At 42.2% G+C, this 19,386-nt stretch overlaps 1 protein-coding gene across 8 annotated transcripts in view; it reads left to right on the plus strand.

Annotated features, from left to right (window-relative positions):
- Window positions 1–19,386, plus strand: part of FOXN3 (forkhead box N3) — a 207,021-nt gene that overhangs the window by 84,759 nt on the left and 102,876 nt on the right. For all 8 annotated transcript variants that reach the window (XM_021531918.2, XM_077783991.1, XM_077783990.1 and 5 more), the window contains one exon: window positions 17,216–17,352. In XM_021531918.2, coding sequence (XP_021387593.1) covers window positions 17,216–17,352 — 137 coding nt within the window. The remainder of the gene's footprint in view (window positions 1–17,215; window positions 17,353–19,386) is intronic.

Below are 19,386 nucleotides of genomic sequence, written 5' to 3' on the forward strand. Positions count from 1 at the left end.
AGTTAGTTGCTGGCATACCTTATGTCAAGCTTTCATTTACATATTTTTATCTGTTTTCCTCACCCTTTAGTGTGGAGAGTGGGAACACGCATCTCAAAGGTTCCACATGCTTCAGTAAAAATAGGGCAATCATTCATGAAATGTTTTGGTTTTGCAATAGCAGGAGGGATGTTAAATATCACTGTTAGGGTTTAGTGGTTCAGAATGTAATAAATGTAGCACTTTTGCAATTAGTTCTCTTTATATAGTTGAGAAGAAATAAATAGACATTGCAAGGACTTCATCTTTAGGACTAAAGTTCTTGCCATGCAGGAAAAGCTGTATTTGAAGGATCCTCCTGAGTACTACTGCTTTGCAGTGCCTGGTTGTAGCCTTCTCAAGCCCCAGAAAAACACTTGAATCACTGCACTTCCAGAGATCATCACTGCTCCTGGGAGCACTTTGAAGGCTTTTGGAGAGAATTTTTGACAGGTTTAAGAACTGACTGCTGCTGGTTTATATGGAGCTTCAATTATACTTAGGCTTTGGGAGAATACTGTGGGTCAAAAGATAGTCAGTTCTGCAGGAGTTCCCTTCAGACATAATACTTACAAATAAATTTAACTGGAAATAATTATACAATTTTTATGTAATTCCACCCTTCCTGAAGTACTTGAGGACTAAGGGGGCTACACATTAATAGAATCATAGAATCATGGAACATCCTGATTTGGAAGGGATCATTGAGTGCAGCTCCTGGCCCTGCACAGTTCACCCCAAGAATCACACTGTGTGCCTGAGAGCATTGTCCAGACACCTCCTAAACTCTTTAGGCTGGTGCTGTGACCACTTCCCTGGGGAGCCTGTTCCAGTGCCCAGCCATCCTCTGGATGGAAAACCTTTTATAAAACTGTAAAAGTATGCTGGCTTTCTTGCATAGCTGAAGTAAGAAGGAATGCATGGTGTGCATGGAAAGTACAGGTTTTCTGTCTTCAGTTAGGAGAGATGGGAAGTTGGAGAGTCAGAATGTGGCTGAGATGGCTGAGAATTAGACAAATGCTGGTGTTGGTACTGTTGCATGGTTTGCTTTGACGGAGTATGATGAACTTGCCCAGAATGTTTTTTCCTGTTTTGGCAATTAATATAATGCATTTATTTTTATGTAATTGTTCATTATACTAATTTATTTGTGTTTTCCCTCTCTTACCCTTCTATGCAGTTGAAGGTTTTCCCCTTCAATGCTCAGGGTTAAATATACAGACCTTGCTTTTGTAAAAGAGTGTAGTTTTGGTTTACAATTTTATATTGATATGTAATACTTTCTAGATTTGTGGCTGCATGGCAGAGAAAGAGGAAAGATGCTATCACAGACACAGATTGCACAGAAGATTTAGTCTGGTGCTAGCTCCCTGCTCTTGAAGCAAATGCAATTTTATTGTTCATGATGTACCTACCTTTTCTTAATTTTTTTTTAATCTATCTGTATATGCATGTATAAATATTTTTTATACATAAAAAGCACTACAGAGTCACACTGTTTTTTAGATCATCCAAACACTTTTAAGGTAAAATGGGAGCAAAAATTGGGTTGTCAGATAGAGCTTTCTGTCTGCTTCTGTCTCTGTGCCAGGCAAATAAGATGCTGTCATAATGGTACATCTTGAATCACAGAATATTCTGTGTTGGAAGGGGTGCACAAGTACCTTCAAGCCCAGCTCTTAAGTGGATGGCCCTGGATAGACAGGGATCAAACCTGCAACCCTGGCATTATTAGTAGTACCATGTTCTGACCACCTGAGCTAATGTCTGTAACATTTCTTTGGGAAAGATGTGTTGCCACAATTGCTTCCCGGTTAGTTTAATCAGATGACTCTAAATTAAGAGTCCTAACTAACCTGAACCATCTCTCTTTTTTTTTTTCCAAAACAAATCAGCATTTAAAATTTAGTAAAACACCTCCACTTCGTCTAATTTTTTGTTGTTTCATGTTTTGATAGAACGCCTGTAATATTTCACTGCCTCTTGGGCAGTGCTGCATTTGTTTGGAGGAATAAAGTTCCTTGTTCTTGGCTTAGCAAGTGTGCTTTGATGTGTCATTTGCTGTTAGGTTTTAGAGCTGACTAATTTTGAATTCGGGAAAGGAGAAATGTAATTATGACCCTTTCCATTAAGAGACAAGGTTTTCAGTCATTCTTGTTTGAAAAAAAAATAAAGTTTTCATTTAGAAAGCTTTGATTTTAATTTGTAGCAATGAAATTGTAGGAAAGGTTTTGCTTTTTCATCCTTTTCTTTGACTAGGAAAATGTCTTCCTCCCACCAGCTAAAATACTTGTATTATTTTAATTTCAAAGTAAATATGCTTATGATCTAACCACTTTTTCTAATTACCTTCTGCTCTTTCACCAGCACTCAAGTTGCATTCATCCTCTAGTAGTATTTAGTGTGCCAAAAATGCATTTGGCTGGGTTGGGCTGATAGGACAAGAGTCCATGCCTTAATTATGGTATAGTTATCCACTTGTGTGCCACATCATCTTATATTTATTCCCCTTGCTAATTATAAAACAGGGTTTGCAAATTTGTTGGATTGGCACTTTGAATTTTAATTTAGACATGCATTTAAAAGGGGAAGAATTTGCTCCTTCAGTGAACTTTCCCTTTTATGTTTTGACTATATATTGATTCCTCTTAAATCAGGTGAAAAATTGAAACCATTTTAGAGTGGTTTAAACAGCTTTTCAGTCCATGCCATGTGTAGCTTTGGACTTCTTGCTCTGTGTACCAAGACATTCTTTTGTTTGGAAAGGAAGGGAATTCTGCAATTGTGCAAATAAAATTTCTGTTTGTGTTGCATGGCTTTTAAGTTAGACCAAGTAATGTTATCATATAAAGGTGTGTTTGTAATAATATGAATGGATATAAGAGTGGTGTGGGAAGCTATTTATACAGAAATTTGTATCTTAAAAGTTATTAATTCGGCTTAAAAATCTTGTTGTAATTTAAAAACAATGAAGGGAGGAGCTGTGTGCTTTATTTTAGAGCCTTTAAGAACGTTTATAACCTCTTTTCCAGAAGCAAAGACAGCTGGAAAAGTTTTTTCATTTGCACCCATTCCCCCTCCATGACTTTGCACCATCTCATGACTTTCTAATAGAAACATCTAGAATACCAACATGCTAAAAATGTGATGAATCAGCAACATTAAAGCCAGATTCTGGAGGCTACAATAAAGCTATAATCTGTCAAGTTTCCTTCAAACTCTTCTGTTAGCGGTGTGTTTAGTATTGTCTGAGAGAGTCTTTTGCAAGAAAAGCACAGTAATTACTGAAGTCCTTCACCGTACACTGCAGATGTCAGCATTTGTGGTCATTGGGTGCAACTATGAAGAGAGAAGGACCCTTTGGAGCAGCCAGCCCTTTTTATGGGCTGGTGCTTTGGAGCTGGTGTAACAGGCTTCCTCTTGTGGGGGCAAGCAGTGGTGAGTTTTTCACAACACCACCATCCTCGAAGGCTGGTTACTGGTTTTCAGCAGGGTTTGGTACATGATGCAGCTCTGAAAGGTAAGATGACTGCTGTTCGTGTTTCAGTATTGGTAGGATGAATGGAGTCAATATAAGGCATCCATTCCTTTGTGTTCAACCTTTGAGTATGGCCTTTGGCAGTTTGGACTTAATTTTCTAGCTATGCATTTTTCTCTGCAGGGGTATTTGTATGTTATTTTTGGTTGTTTTTCACCTTCAGCTGTTCAATTCCAATTGCTGTTTTTGTGGTTTCCCCCTGACACACACACCTTAGTTCCCTTTTTTTCCTACCTGCATCATCTCTAAATGTAACTGGTCTTAAGCATCTGTCTGAGGAATGTGGGGACCAGTGCTTTTAGTCATCGTTGCACTGTACTGAAAGCGCATTTGCATTTTGAAAAAGAAAAAAAACTGCAGTCCTTCTCTGAAGCAGGATTTTCATTTGTAAACCTTATGCTATTTTTGGTGTGTCAGATATGAAGGCTTCCTGTGTGAAACTGATCAAGAAAAAGATCACAGGAGACCTAGAGCAGTGACTCAGGTCACAGCAGGCCTCATTGCATGACACCTATGTCATCAAAATAGTCTTGTTTGGCATTCCTAAATGAGATTTTCTTTTCCCTTAGATGGTAGATCTGTTCAAAGGCTTATTTGATCATGAATAATTTGGAGGAAGACAGCTTTTTAACCTTTTGAGAATATCATAAGTCTTTTCTTCCTTGTTACTTCTGAACTCCTCACATGCCCACTCTGATGTTGGGCAAGTTGTCAATTTTCATCACTGCTCAGAAATTGTTTCTCACCGTTTCCTTCCACTCCAAGCATGTTAAGTCAGATAAATTCATACACTGATGTTTAATCACTGATCACTTATCACTCTTGTGCAATATTGATCAGCAGCCTTTTTGTATGCAATGATCAGAATGAGTAATAGCTTCCTAGTAAACACTGAGGAGTTGGAGGTTGAAGATGGTGACTTAGTCCCATGTAGAAGTTACACAGCATTTTTCTAGAAGTTTCTAGACTCCGTCCAGTTTCTTTTCTCCTCCCCTACTCCAAACTCTGTTTCTTTCCTTGTTCCGTTCAAGCCAAGCATCAGTTCTTCTTTCTGTAGATGGTGTGTCTTTCAGCAAGTGCTCCAGTCCTCTTCTTAGAGTTGGTGGTGCTGCTGAGGTTGTCCAATGTCTCATTTTTCTGAGGAACCTGTCATTTCTTCTTTCAGTACACTACAAACACACACAGGCTTCCTGTTTCATGGGGGCGTCCTGTGAACATCGTACCTGAAAGTGAAAAATAACGCCTTGTGAGGTAATTCAGTGAAAAAGAAGCCAGGGAAAACCCAAATAGGCTGGGTTGTGGTGTGTAGGTTGAAAACTGTTTCTTACCCCCTCCTTCCTCCCACTCTTTCCTTACCGGGTGAAAGACCCAGTCTGTGCCTGAACTTGCTATTCTGAATAACCTCTTATCTGCACACAGTGACTGATGCTCACATCCTGTTTGCTACCAGCTTAGAACGCCCTGAAGAGGGACATTTCTATTTCTGCTGGGTCTGTTTCAGTGAGTTTGCAGGCTGGCTCTCTGCTGCTGCCTCTGTCATAAGCCTTTTGATTCTCTTCTGTGAATTTGAGGAAACTCACTTTTTCTTTACTGTTTCTATGAAATAGCAAAATTATTGTGGGATTTGGAGTGGCATCTGGAAAGATGAGGCAGAGTTTTAAATGGAGGAATAATTTATATTGAGTCAGGATTTGGTTAAGTATTTAGACTTTCATTAATGCTCTGCTAATGTAGAACTAGTCTGCCCAGGAAATAACATGAATAGACCTGTGAATTCTATTCTTGCCAAGATGTAGGTTTTGATTAGGGACTTGATAACTTCCTTGGAAAAATTGTAGATTTAAATACTCCTTTTTTGCGCACCAATGAGTTCAGATATTATTTCTCTAATGTAATCACTTTGCTGTGTTTTATAATAAACTTTCTGCACAAGTTCAAAGCTGTTTTACTGATGGAGGTGCTCAGGGAAGCTGATTACCCACTCTAAAATACACTTGATTCAGTGGCTCATGCTGTAGAAGTTTTCCATGACAAGCTTTGTTGTGTCTGCTACTTTTAGTATTTTACCAGTTGCAACCTCTGTGTAGCCATGCTTGCAAAAATGTGGTCACCTAAAAAACTCAAGACAAAAAAACCCAAGACAAAAAAATCCTATAATTGTCAAGTCTATTTTTGAGATGGCTGTGTGGAGATAAATATTAAAGGGAGTCTTCTTACAGTTTTAATGAAGCTTACTTTGAATTAAACTTTGAAGACTAAGCAAGTTCATCTTCTTGCTTTTTTTACAAGCTTTTGCCTCTGCAGTAGACTTTAAAGTGGGAGAAAATATAGGTATGTCTGAATGGCTCCCACAACAAAAAGCTCCTGCATTGTTCTTTTTAGCTTAACTTCACCTTGAGGATGATTTGGATGAAACCTGACAATGTAGCTTTCTTTCTCACCTGTTTCTCTCTCCCTGACTTTGTAGTAGGCTGCTCATCCTCCTGGGGCTGGGTGCTGGTTCCCCAGCTGTAGCACAGTGGGGGCTGGTGCCCTGCACTTTTCAGTGAGGGTGAGGGGATTGTGCTTGCTGCCAAGGTGGAAATGTATGTTTAACCCACGTGCCAAAGGGGTCTCCTGTTTGTGCTTGTGGTGATGCCATGGCCCTGGCTATCTCCAGCCATCCATGGGCTGGAGCTGGTGTGGGAAGAAGCTTTGTACACTCTCACACTGCTTTGGTCAGAGGAGACCAAAGGTACAGCCAGGACTGGGAGGGGGTGTCACTGACTGTGACATGGCAGTCAATGAAGACAGGTAGGTGGTTCAGCAGCCCACTCCCTGTCTCTACTTGCATATGTAATTTCCTTGCCATCTTGAGATTAGAGCCTCTGTATGTTGGAAGGCTCCAGTGCAATTGAGGTGTGTTTTTGACTCTCCCTGGACTCTCCATGGCCAGCACTCCAGAAGATGCAGGAAGAGGTTATTGCCATAGATGGTAGTGCTCTGACTCTGCAGATGGTCCCAATAAGAGCTTGCTGCTCTCTGGCCATATGTAGGTTTCAATGGTGTGCCTCTCAGGTGAGATTTCTTGCTCAATTTGTGTTGCAGTAAAAATGAGATGCCAAATTCCACTAGGTGAGGAAAGCCCTCTCCCACAGGCATTGCAGTTGTAGTCCCACCAGGGTGCCCACTGTCCAAGAGGGAGTGTGTGTACTGTAGCTGCTGGATTTTGACCTCCCCACAGGACGCTGCTTTGCTCCTAGAGTTAAACTGGTCCTTCCCTGGTTTGTCTTCATCACAGAGCCATTGATCTTACTGTTTAATTTAGGAGGCATTTCTCCAGAGGCTTGTGGTGGTACCTGGTGTTTGGGTGGAAAGATGATTTGTGTAGGCTGCTTGCAAAAATGCCAAGTCATGGTGAAGTCCCAGATTTTTTTGAGTCCATGAGGTTTCAGGTTATAACATTTGGGCTGTTGAGGCTCCTGAACCAGGCCCTGCCCTGACTAGTTTATGCTGATTTGGATTGTGTGAACGAAATGAAAACTTCACTGCAGTCATGATTTGCTTCATTTTGGAGGATGTTTGCAGCATGGGAAGGTGTTTTATTTTGCTTTCTGGGGTTTCATTCAGCCATGAGAAAGAGGAGGAAATAGGAAGATAGTAAAAAATAGATATCTCTGAACCCAGCAGGGAAATGGGACACAAGCAGAATAGAATGTGTATGTAAGTAGCCAAAGAAATGTGTGTGTTGATGGATGTTGGTAGCTCTGAGGTCTCTGTTGCAGGAGGATGGTTATTCTTCAGCATGTGCCTGCTGGAGGTGACAGGGATCTGTTGAGGTAGCTGAGTGGGGCTTGGGATGGAGCACAGCTTTGTTTCTGTAAATAACCCAGGAACACTTGGAAACCCCACATCCAGGGAACCTCTCAAAAGATTTATCAAAGTGCCTGGTTTTTCTCCTCAATACATTGTGCAAACCAATATTAAACACTAAGCAAGGAAAAGACCTACATTAAATAAACAGTTATGAGGGAAATGGTGCAAATCCATTAGCTTTTGTCAAGTCTTCCTTTTTTCTATTTTTATTTGTCACGGATAATGGATTTAGTACAACCTACTCCCTCTCACACATTTCTGCTAGCTGTTAACCCCTTCCCCTGGAAATTCACTCACTGGCTTATTTCGTCATTAATACAGCAGTAGGCAAAAAGTGACCTGTAAACCTTTAGCACAGATATAAGTGTTGAATAATTTTTTTAATATCTATTCTGTGAAGGGTTGTTTTTAAATTGTCCCTAGGTTTTCATATATGATGTAACTATACATTTGTAAGAAAAGGCAATTTATGTCTTTTCCAATTGTAGACAATATGAAGGGCATGGATAACCAGTGGTTATTTAAGTGAGTGCACCTCTGATATGAAATTAGCACACCGCACTAAATGGAGTATTGGTTTGGAGTCTGGGGAGTTTTTTTTCCTTTCTGCCATGGTTTTTATAGGTGACCTTGAGTATTTCTTTTTTGATTCTTTTGTTACTGCGTCTTCTCAATTTTCTTTTCAATAGTGTAGGGATAATTGCACTTTCCACGTATACACAGAAATTCTATAGGCTGAAACACCATTATTAATGCTACTTGCTGCCTAGTTTCTCTCATGACTGGCCTGTGATTGCCAGTCATGATGACAGGCTTGTCCTCTGGGCTCTCCTGCTTTCCCAGCCCAGTCTGCCGGCAGCTGTTTGATCTTGCACTTTGTTCCTCCCTTGAGTGTCTCAGCCCATCTTCTTCAGCATCCGGACTTTGCCTAGCCTGGGGAGACTTTGGGCAGTGTCTGGGGTTGCTAGGTACTGGCACAGAACAACATCAACTTTATATAGGAGGCTGGCATTGTTTAAGGGCGGCTAATGACGCTGCTTTCTTCAGCTGCTTGCAGGGTTACTGGGTGGCAGTAATAGCTATATAGAGTGGTTCGCATATAAACTCAACAAGGAGATACCTAACAAGCTAAATATGACTCTTAGTGTTGGGTGACGTAGTGCAACACCTGCTGAGCTTGTTGGAGGAATCATTTTATGATGAGAGCAGTGGGAAGCTAATGTGGTGTAGGAGGTCCACTGATGGCTGTTAGCAGTCATTTTGTGTGAGCTTACCTGTACTAATGGACACCTGCTGGTGTGCTGGAGGAGCAGTGGACCAGCTGTGCCCATGGGCAGTGAGTCACCTTGACTGAAACAAGGGTAGAGAATCACTCCAGACCTGGTGTTGAAGTGTTCCTTGCAGGATCAGGAGCCTGGACTCTGGAGAAATGCTTTGGGTTGGCAGCCTTGGCTGCAGCTCAGACTTGCTCGGTGCCTAGGTCATGCACTAGAAGACATTCCTAACTTCTTTGTACACATGAGGGGGAGTGCGGAGGAAAAAAATTGCTTAAAAGCCCATGAATGCCTTCATTTGTGTAAAACCCAAAAGCAGTCAGTCCCGTGCCCGCTGTTCCTTTGCTCTACCTGTGGCAGGTCGACAAAGCCATAGGCTCTGTGTCTGTGATGCTACTAATGGGGCTCTCTGCAGGTTTGGGGAGGAGTGGGCAGCCTCAGAAGGCACTGCTGCAGAGGGCAGGGCTTTTCACTCTGATAACACATTCAAGCACAGAGGTACAGAGAAAACTTCTGATGTGTCTTGTGCTGGTGAGATTTGAACTCCTTTAATATTGGAAGACCACTGGACAGTGTGCATTTTGGTAGCACTTTCTTGTGTTGCAGGATATTATGCTGCATCTTGTCTCTGAAATAGGTTGAATTTTTTTGACTATGGAATACCACAGCCTTCCTTTTTCTCAGCTGTTACATCTCTGTGCTGATGTGGCCTCTTTATTCCTGTATCATTGTTTATTTGTGTGCTTGGCTTCCTTTTTGTTTTATTTAATTTTGAGACATAGTCCTTTTCCTCTCTAACCATACTTCCATTCTTAGGGAAGTAATACACCCACTCAGCTTCTCCAGTCAGAAAGACAGTGCCCATTTTGTGACTGGAAGTACAGCAGAGACATGGAGGTGGTTCAAGTGGCTGCATAACTTGGAGAAGAACCAGGCCACTTTCATAAAGTCAGATCAAGGGAATAAAAGGTTGATGGCTGGGTTGGTGTCTGGGGTAGCTCACTGAGCAAATAAGCTAAAATACCAAGAGATGAGTGTGAAGAAAAATACTTGGACTTGCATGGTTTGAAGTAATGGATGTTTTTACTTGGAGCAAAATAAGATTTAAAAAGCCCCAATCTTTTGTTTTCGTGAGAAATGCTGATGATTTTTTGATGCAGCTGGCTTACTTGGGTTGAACACTGTACTCCAGCAAGCTTTTGCAACAAAACTTTAATTTCATGCATTAGATGAGCATATGTTTATGGTCATGTAATTGTGTTTTAGCTAGTCTCTTCTTGTTACGCTTCTTCACCTTTGTGCTTGAGCTGAGCTGTGACTGCTGCTTTACTGAGAAAAGGTTGAAAACATGCAGAAGTGCTTGTGTGGGTTTTGTTATCCTGCATGCAGATACTACTTCAGATTTACTTCAGCTTGGTGTCAAGCTCTCACCTAACATTGCCAGACTTTCCTTGGAAGAGCAGGGAGAATTTCTATGTTTCGTTAGGGGTCAGGGGATTTTTATGAAAATTAAAAGCTTAGTAAGCAGTTGTCACTGTCATTAAAATGCAGTCAAGGTCTAGAGTGCAGTTCTTTAAAGCTGGACGTAGAGAATTCCACTGGTCTGTGCTAGAAATGTTAAAAGAGAATGAAGAAAATCTACCCTTAAACTGTATGAATAGTTATTTGTATTTTTTATGTAAGACTGCAGTGAATCTGAGGAATGCGTTTTGTAATGATAGGAATCCTTGGCAGTGGTTTTGTTTTTCTTTCTTTCAGAATTCCTTAGCTGTTATACTTCTTAATTAAAAAACAAAACAAAACAAAACAAAACAAAAACAACAAAACCAAAACAAACAAAAAACCAAATCACACAAAAAACCAAACAAAACAAAAAAAAAAATCCCAGAAAAAACTTAACTGACCTCAGATGATTCAATGCTTTGTTTGTGTGTTTCTGCAAATAAGTTCAGTTGCTTATAAAAGGAGTAACTAGAGAACCCCCCAGACTCACATGCGCATATAGGCAAGCTGTTATAGATGATAAAGTTTTAGTATTGTCTGTGACCACCCACAGAAAACTACTTGCAACAGGAGAATCTGTGTACGAGATCAGAGCAAGCAACATTACTTTCTTGATAACTTGAAATACCAGTGAGTAAATATAAGCAATAGAGTTTTAAGCCGACCAGCAGACCAACTTAAATCTTAAATCTTCCTGAGTGCTTGCAAGGCAAATAGTTTAAAATTTGTCATGTAATATATTTTCCAAGTTTTGATGCTGGTATGCAAATTCTGCCTCATCTAAACGAAGGAACTGATTCTGAGTTGGTTCTGTTTTAGGAGTGAATTCATTTGAAGGAGCATGATTACTAACATGAGGGATGGGTAGTTTTACTAAAAAAGTAAGGTGTGTTCTTGTCACAACTGTCTGCAAGTGAATGGCATAGAGCTGACCTTTGAGCAGTGTTCCTGGTTGCACGGGTCCTCTCTCCTTGGATATTGAAAAACATCTCTGCCCTTGCCATCATAGAGCTGATTGAACACTGCATCAGTGGTCACAACAGGCTTGCATTTTCTAGTCTTGGTGAATTCTGCAGTCATGAACCACTTCTTTCCCATAGTGGCAGCACAATGTTTGCAAACCTTCAAGGGTGGAGGTATATTTAGTGAAGTATGTGTAATCTGTGTTGTATTTTGGGATGGCTTTGAAGCCACTTGGCAGGTTTCTTTGCTTAGTACAAGAAAGTTATTTAAGCAAGTCATTTTCTCCTGAGGTGGATTTTGGAGTGATTATTGTGTTCCTCTTGGTGCACTTCAGAGCTGAAGACAGGGTGTCATAAGGTGCAACTCAAAGTATTTTACTTGCCTTCTTTCTGCTTCTCAATTTCCTCATGAAAATACCTCACTTTTCTTGTTAAATATGTTTTTAATAGGTGAGAAAAGGGGAATTTGTGTTTAGGAGGAATTCCTGGTGATAGTTTGCTGTTCCTGGGAACCAGCCAAAAACTTGTTTTAGTCGTGGTTTCCAGAATTGCTCTGTCTTCTGTGTGACTGCAGTGTCGGTGGAGAGTGAAGTACCCTGCTCTTTTTGCAGATAGGCTCTTCCATCATGCCGTGTCCTCTTGGATGCTTTTGCAGGTCCTTGCTGCCTGACAGCCTTGGGTTTGCTCTCACCACCCCCTTAGACTTCCTGCACAGGTGTGAGCAGTCAACAGTGACAGCAGTGTCAGCAAGGTGGCTGATGGCCTTGTGCTGCTACATTAGATGTTGTGCAATCACAGAGAAATGTGCTTCTGGTCTAAAACAATTACCTTTTTCAGATTCTGGTCCTAGATGTAGTTACTCAAACAGTTGTTTTAAATTCTGTGGTGACATGCATAGTTCTATTATACAATTCTTGCTCCTGTAGAAAACCCTTTTGTGGTCATATCGAACAGTTGGACCTGTAGAAGCTATTGGACATATCCATGGATAAGCATAGTGGCAGATCTGTGTGAAAAGTTCGATTCAAGCTTGCTGTTGCAGCATAACTGGACACAATGAGCTCAGGATAAATATTTCCTTAAAGTAAGAACCTTTAATACCCAGTAAGCTCTCTATTATTACTTGCAAAGAGATCACCTGTTGTAACAACAGTAGGTTTATCCACCAGAGAAAACCTCTTGATGGTGAATTACTGACAACAAAAGGTTTCTAATCACTGAAGAAGATATTAGTGATATTCACAGGTCCTGTGTTAACAACTGCAGCAACCTACACTGAGTTAGATAGGGACAGATGTCACAGTAATGTGATTTCAGTATTTGATAGCTTGGGGCTGCAGATGTTAGTTGGTAATGCCCTTTGTTGAGTAATAGGAAATTTCTGCTTTTTCTCTTTGCTTTTATGGGTAGTGAAGCCAATATAACATACTTTTCAGATAGCTTACATCTGCACCTCTTCAGTCTGTGTAGCTGCCTGATTCATACTGCTGATCATTTTGGTTCAAGAAAGCCTAGTCATGGCCACTCATCCCCTCCTGATCTGGTAGTGGAGAAGGAAAATACAGATCTGCTCAGTAGGCAGCTGTTTTTTGGGAGTAGCAAGGTTCTTAACTCAGAGCTGTGTTAAAATTCTCAGCCTGCTGGCATAGCTTAGGTGCGTGAGTGGAGCTGTGGAGTCACTCGTGGGTGTCTTGTTTTGGTTTCTCTCTTCCTGGCCTCCAGGCACCTGTGTTGGTGCTCAGTCTCTTGGTGTCTCTGATTTCCCATGCACAGCCTGGCCTTTCCCTCAGGGCTGTCTGCCAGCCTTGCTGCCCAGCTCACCCCAGCCCCTGTACCCCTGCTCTGTGTCATACTGGTTTTGCCATTTGTCTTACCAGCTGCTTTCTGTCCAGCTAGATCCTGGTTTTCCTTTTTCAGTGTGCTGTTTCACATGCATCAGGATGCCACCAGGGCTCCTGCTACAGAAGGGAACAGCTCCCATTCTCCTCCCTGTGTCCCCACATCCCTCCTCTGCTTTGCCACAGCTCTCTGGATGCTTGTCACACCCTTCATGTGAGCCAGCTTAATGAATGTAAATTACATCAAACTGTGTGAGAAAAACAGTTTTCTTTGAGGAAAATTACTGAAATGGGCTTATGGAAGAAGGCCCAGGCACATGCAAGGCATCATAGAGGAAAAAAAATCTCCCTTTTGGCAGATTTCCCTTAGGGTTCTGTTCCCTTGGGGACCATCTTGGTGGTGATGCTGCTGCAAAAGATATGGGTACCTGGAGCTGCTCCTCCAGATTCAAAGTGAACATGTTATGAGAACTTCCAAAAGGAAAAATTGGAAATGCTAACATCTCCCTGAGTCTGTGTTTTGTGGTTTCTGTGTCTGTGTGATATGTGGGGCCAGGCAGTTAGTTGCGAGGTATATGGAGGCAAAATCTTTATAATGAGTTGTTTTACTAATGGATAATGCTATTAATACCCAACTATAACAACTGAAAGAGCTGACAAGCAGAATTTTAATTATTTTAAAACTTCAATCTTTTTTCAATTCTACTAAAAAATGACCAAACATAATACTAATACGTTGTATAAAGTAGTCTTTAAAAACTTCTAGATGTAGTCCATTGGTAGAAGAAGCCAAGTGAACATTGAATGTTTCATGTACCTTTTCATGGCAATATACTGACTTTAGTGGCTGGGAGGCTGGGAGGGAATTGGAATTGGATATTTGAGATATGAGAGAGCAAATGTTTTAATAAATTGGGAGTTAGTACACAATATTGTGCACAATCTATATAAATATATATATATATATATATATTAAATGAGGTAAAAAGGAGTAGCAATTTCTCCATATAAAAGATAATAAAGATTTTTTTTTTAAAAAAATAATCAGTCAAACTTTCATGGGGTAACTCTGTATGTTTCTCTCTCTCCTCATCAGCACCTCTGAAATAGTTTACCCTCAGTTTACTCTTGGACCACATAAAGAGGACTGGTAATAACATTCCCCAATTTTAAATCACCTTAACCAGGATTCAATGCAGAAGCTGTGACCTGTGCTTGGCAGGAAGGAGGTGCCTATGCCTGGCCCTGGGAGGAGGTGGCGTGTGGGGAGGTCTGAAAGTATGCCAAGTGCTGAGGAGATCAGGGGGCTCTTATCCACTCCTCAGTCACTTGTTGCCTGGGAGACAAATGTAATCCAGACATTTTTTTATTTTTGACCCTTCCTTGCTGGTTTTTGATTGGAGTCACTATTGACTTTTGGCTTGGAGGAGGTAGTGAAGCAGCACGCCAAGTGTCATAAGATGGAAATTAATCACTAACCGGGTCTGAGCTTCAGTGATTTCCTTTCCCGTGATTGCTCTGTATATGGGAAGACTAATGACACATCTGAACAGACAGTTAACAAAGCTCTTCACACCTCCCAGCAGTCAAGAAGGTTTCTTAACCAGATGTCATTTCAGTTTTCCTTTTTATTCATGCTCTGTTATGTGATTGTGGAAAAACAAAAATAACTATCTGAAAAGAGAACATTGCAAAGTTGGCAAGCTTTGCCTTAAATTACATTTGTTTTTGCTGGTAAATTATAAGTCAGTTCAGTTGCAGTGAAAATATAGTAAATCTGCCTTCCCAGTGTTTTCTTTTTTTTAACGAGGAGTGTACTTCTCAATATTTTTTATGAGAGTTCCTGTTTTCCAATGAGATTATTTTTGGCTATTGCAAGAATATGGGTAAGCCACACAAATTTATCTTAGCAGTAATGAAAGGTTTTGAAGTTGCTCTTCTGTAGTGTCTTCATATTGTAAGGCCCTCAGCTTAAACTTAACTGATGGGTTTTGGGGAGTTATCTCCTCCAGGTAGATGAAAAAGCTGTCTTGGAAGTAAATGGAAAAACAGAGAAGTTTGAAAACAATATATTGTGTTCCACTAAGTACAAATAAGGTATTTAAGTGTAGCTTTTTTTTTTTATAAGCTTATCCCATGCTGTAAGAAGTAAGGAATCCAGCAAAGGTTTTCTTCTGAAAAAATTTCCTAGTTTTGCTCATTGCTTGCTTAAAAGGAAATTTTATGTTCTTAGTCTGGGTCTTGGCTACAGCATGGAAGTGGAATTTGGGATGCTTGGATTCTATTTTTGACTCTGTCCTTTGCCTAAAAATCACTTACTGGGCTTGTCATGTTTCTGGCTTATTGTCCCATATTTTAAGAGGGCTAAGTGTAACAACCTCCTTACTGCAGACTGCTGTGAGAAGTGTGGTGCAATGCTTCCACAGCTGACAGCAGCACTGGGTCTCTCAGTTGTCGACTGTAGTGTTTTACTGAGATGAGAGCCAGAGGCTTTTGCTTGCTGTCTCTCTGGCCCCTTTAGTCTTGGGCTTTTTTGGCCATATCAGGGCCTTGCTTTATTTCAAGAGCTGGAAGATGTCTCCCCTTAGACTCTTTTGTGGCCTCCTGGTAGGGCAGCTTTGGGCAGTAAAAGGATGGATGGTCTTGAACTCTGGAAGCCATCCTGCAGAGTCTTGACTCCATGCTCCTGTTCCACCAGAGCAGCATAAAGAATCCCGGCTTCTTTCTGACAGGATGACAGGAGGCTGTCACAGCTCCTGTGGGTTGTGCTGCCTGCTCTCCTTTCAAGCTAAGTCTCACATGGTGCTGGAAAATTTCTAGGTACACATGCAGCCATCCAGGGACATTGAGGAAGACTTTTCTTTTTCATTTCTTTTTGGGGAGGAGAATTTAGTGCAGATTTGCTCTCTGTTAGCATGTTGTATGTTGCACTGTATATCCTAAAGCTGTCCCTGGGGCAGAGGAGCACTTAGGAGGGGGTAGGGCAAAGATACAAGTTTTCAAAAGGAAACAGGTGTCCAGTTTTGGTCTTCTGTATGGTTTAAGAAAATAATGTCCTTCTTCTGATGTGATTCTGTCTCTCTCTCTGTGTGTGTGTGTGTGTGTGCTTGTTCTTCAACATGTTAACTGAGAGCTTTGTTTCACTGAGAAGTTGAAGCAGAGAAAAGGGATAGTCCTGGTTTGAAAAGTAGCTAGAGGCAGTAACACAGCCTCCCTCACCTGTTCCAGAAAGTATCAACATTTACAAAAAAATTTTAGCATAAGGCCTTGAAAGCCTGCCAGTTGAGTTCAGTCAAGTTAGGATTGGTGTTTGCATATGTATGATCAAGACTGCTCCTGAACTATCATTCCATATGCTTTCATAGTGGAGGTGAGGCAAAGTTTTCATATTTGTTTGAGAACTCACACAAAACAGTCCAAAATATCATCAGCCAGACCTTTGATGGGATTGAGACGAGAAATGAAATTGCACTGCTTGTAACTGGAAAATAAAAACTGAATTTTAGTGTAATCTTTGCCTTACTTAACTGCTTGTGTTTTTCCTTGTATTAAAGGGTAATTACAATAACTGTTGTTTTAGCTGATCATAATTTCTCAACACCCTTAAATGGTTATACTCTGATTATACTGTGGGCTTTTTTTTTTTGTTTTGTTTTGGTTCATTGGTTTGTTTTGGGTTTTTTTGGTATTTTTTTCCCCTCTGGGGAGAAAAGATGATTAATTTCCTCTTGTAGTATAATGGCATTGATGTCATGTGGGTTGGAGGATTAAGTCCTTATATTTTTAAAACAGTTGCTAGTGTGTTTAACCCTCTCCTTTTAGCCTTGTTTCTGTTTGTATAACAGCAAAAGGAAAAGAAAACCACTTCCAAAAACAAGATACTCTCTTCAATGTTTCTCTTTAACAGTTAACTGTACCTTCTTATTTTTCCAATATGAGATGATTGGAAAATTGCTAGATATTATTAAACCGTATTAACTAGTAAAAAGAGAGAGGGAGGAAAGAGCAACGAAACATTCATTCTTTTTTTTCCCCTCAGAATTGTGATTTAAATCATAGTCATAATACATTATTAATGGAGCAATAATCTCTGGCAAGCAAGTTATATTTGCTTCTCTCAGACAAAAAACCCAAACCCACTGCTTTTCCTGACAAAAACTGCTAAATAAGTACGCTGTTCCATTAGATCAAATATTTGATTTTTTAAAAATTCTTTTCTCTTTGCAGAGTATTGGAAAGGGGTCCTTGTGGTGTATAGACCCAGAATATAGACAAAATCTTATTCAGGCTTTGAAAAAGACACCCTATCACCCATATTCGCATGTGTTCAATACACCTCCCACGTCTCCTCAGGCATATCAAAGGTAAGAACTAGATGCATTTTACAACTCTAAATGTTTTCCCGTGGTGTTGGGTATGGTTCTTGGCTGAGACGTTAAATGTAATGAGGTGATGCAGTGTGGCATGTGCTAGTGCAGAGAGCCCGGGACGGTGCTGGGGTGGCCTTGTTCCTGGCCCTTTACCTGCTCGTGCCCCTGCTGGCATCAGCCCTTCCGAGCAGAGCCTGCAGGCTTCTGCTACAGCCCTTTGGCAGGGGAGCGCCTGAAATAAAAATGCAGATAAGCAAATGGAGAGCTCTGAAGTGCCCACTTATCCCATTTGCTGAAGGCACGATTCCCTCGCTGGGGAAATGGGCTCGTTCTTTTCCCGGGAGAGCTGGGGGCCGATGTTGCCTGTGCAGCCGCAGGATGCCCACCAGGTTGAGCTGGTGCCCAGGTGGCTTGACCAGCCCTCGGTGGTGGACGGGTGCCTGTGGTGGCCCTTAGGATTAGCCTGGATTTTCTCCTTGGCTTCAGTGAAACAGACGTGGGGTGGAGTTTTTCTGTTCTGTTTCGTGTTTTTTGATCTGGCATTCATTTACGACCAGTGTTAGCAAAGAGACAGTATCTATGGCTGCCATCCGCGAGGCAGGAAAGCAGGCGCTGCGGTTTAGCAGAGCTGCTTTCTCCTCGACGCCAGTGAGGGCCGGGATGCGGTTCATGGCCCGTGCTGCCCAGCCCCGCATGGGGAAGGCGTGGTGAGCCGGCTGCAGCAGGGCCCGCAGCAGCGCCGGGTCGGAGCGGTGACGCTGGCGGCTCTGGCGGCGGCTGAGGCGGTTCTTGCCGCTTCTCCGCGTCCGGCGGGCGGGCGGCCGGGGCGGGCGGCGTGCTGGTCGCCGTGGCGACGGGGCGTCTCCGCGGCACGGCGGGCGGGCGGCGCTGGGAGCGGAGACCCGGGCCCCTCTTGTGTCGGGGGATCGCCCCGCTGGCCGGCGGTGCCCCTGGACCCCTGGCTTGTTCTGTGGAAACCAGGGTGGGACCAGGGCTCGGCTGCCCCCGTGTTCCGTGGGGTGCAGGGGAAACACTGTCCCTGTACCACCTGTGGAAGTATCCCCCACTACTGTGCTCTGCGGAAGGACAGATAAATAATTTCGATAATGGATTAAAACTGTAATTTGTGCATTTGAACAAAGCATGTTTCTGGCCCTTCCTTTATTGTTACTGCTGCCTTTTTGAGAGTATTTTAATTATGCTCATAGAGATTTATTGATAATGTCTCATACTGAGTAGAAGTGTAGTGGACATCTGGCATAGAAATGGAGGGATTTTGATCCCTTCTAACCCCCAGAAACAAAAAAAAATCAGCATACACATGCAGTTGCAAGCCAGAGAATCTCCCGGTTTTTTATGGCTGAAGTGACTGTTGACTCAGTGGGCTGGGTTTGCCAGAACCTCTGTGTAATTTGGTGACAGATGTTGGCGACAACGACATGGGCAGCTCTTCTAGGCTGGGCTGAAGGAAGCAATGCAGCAGCACTGCTGTGGGCAGTCCTTGCAGGGACAAATCCTTAGAGACACTCTGTCTGGGTGTCAGGGAGTGCAGAGGGGCATAGCTACCCTGTGTCCTACACATCTGTGTGCCTACTGCTGCCCTGTCCTCATCCTGCACATCCGTGTGCCGCTGCTCCTCTCTCCTCATCCTGCATAGCTGTGTGCCCGCTGCTGCCCTGTCCTCATCCTGTACAGCTGTGTGCACTCTGCTCCTCCTCATCTTGCACATCCATGTGCCTGCTGCTCCTCTGTCTTCATCCTGCACAGCCGTGTGCCTGCTGCTGTCCTGTCCTCATCCTGCACAGCTGCATGCCTGCTGCTGCTCCGTGCTTGCTGTGTGTGGCAAAGGATGCCTGCAGAGTCACAGACCTTGGATAGAGGTTGTGCTTCCCTCTTCAACTGCGGTGTATGTCCAGAACTTCATAGCCTGTTTTCATGAGTGGGAGAAGAGAGGAGTACTGGCAGGTGCCAGGTCCCAGTATGGGATTTAAGAAGCGGGTTTCAATCTCTACCTGCTTTCAGCACTGC

The sequence above is a fragment of the Lonchura striata genome, chromosome 6 (genome assembly GCF_046129695.1).
Source record: "Lonchura striata isolate bLonStr1 chromosome 6, bLonStr1.mat, whole genome shotgun sequence".
Taxonomy (NCBI): Eukaryota; Metazoa; Chordata; class Aves; order Passeriformes; family Estrildidae; genus Lonchura; species Lonchura striata.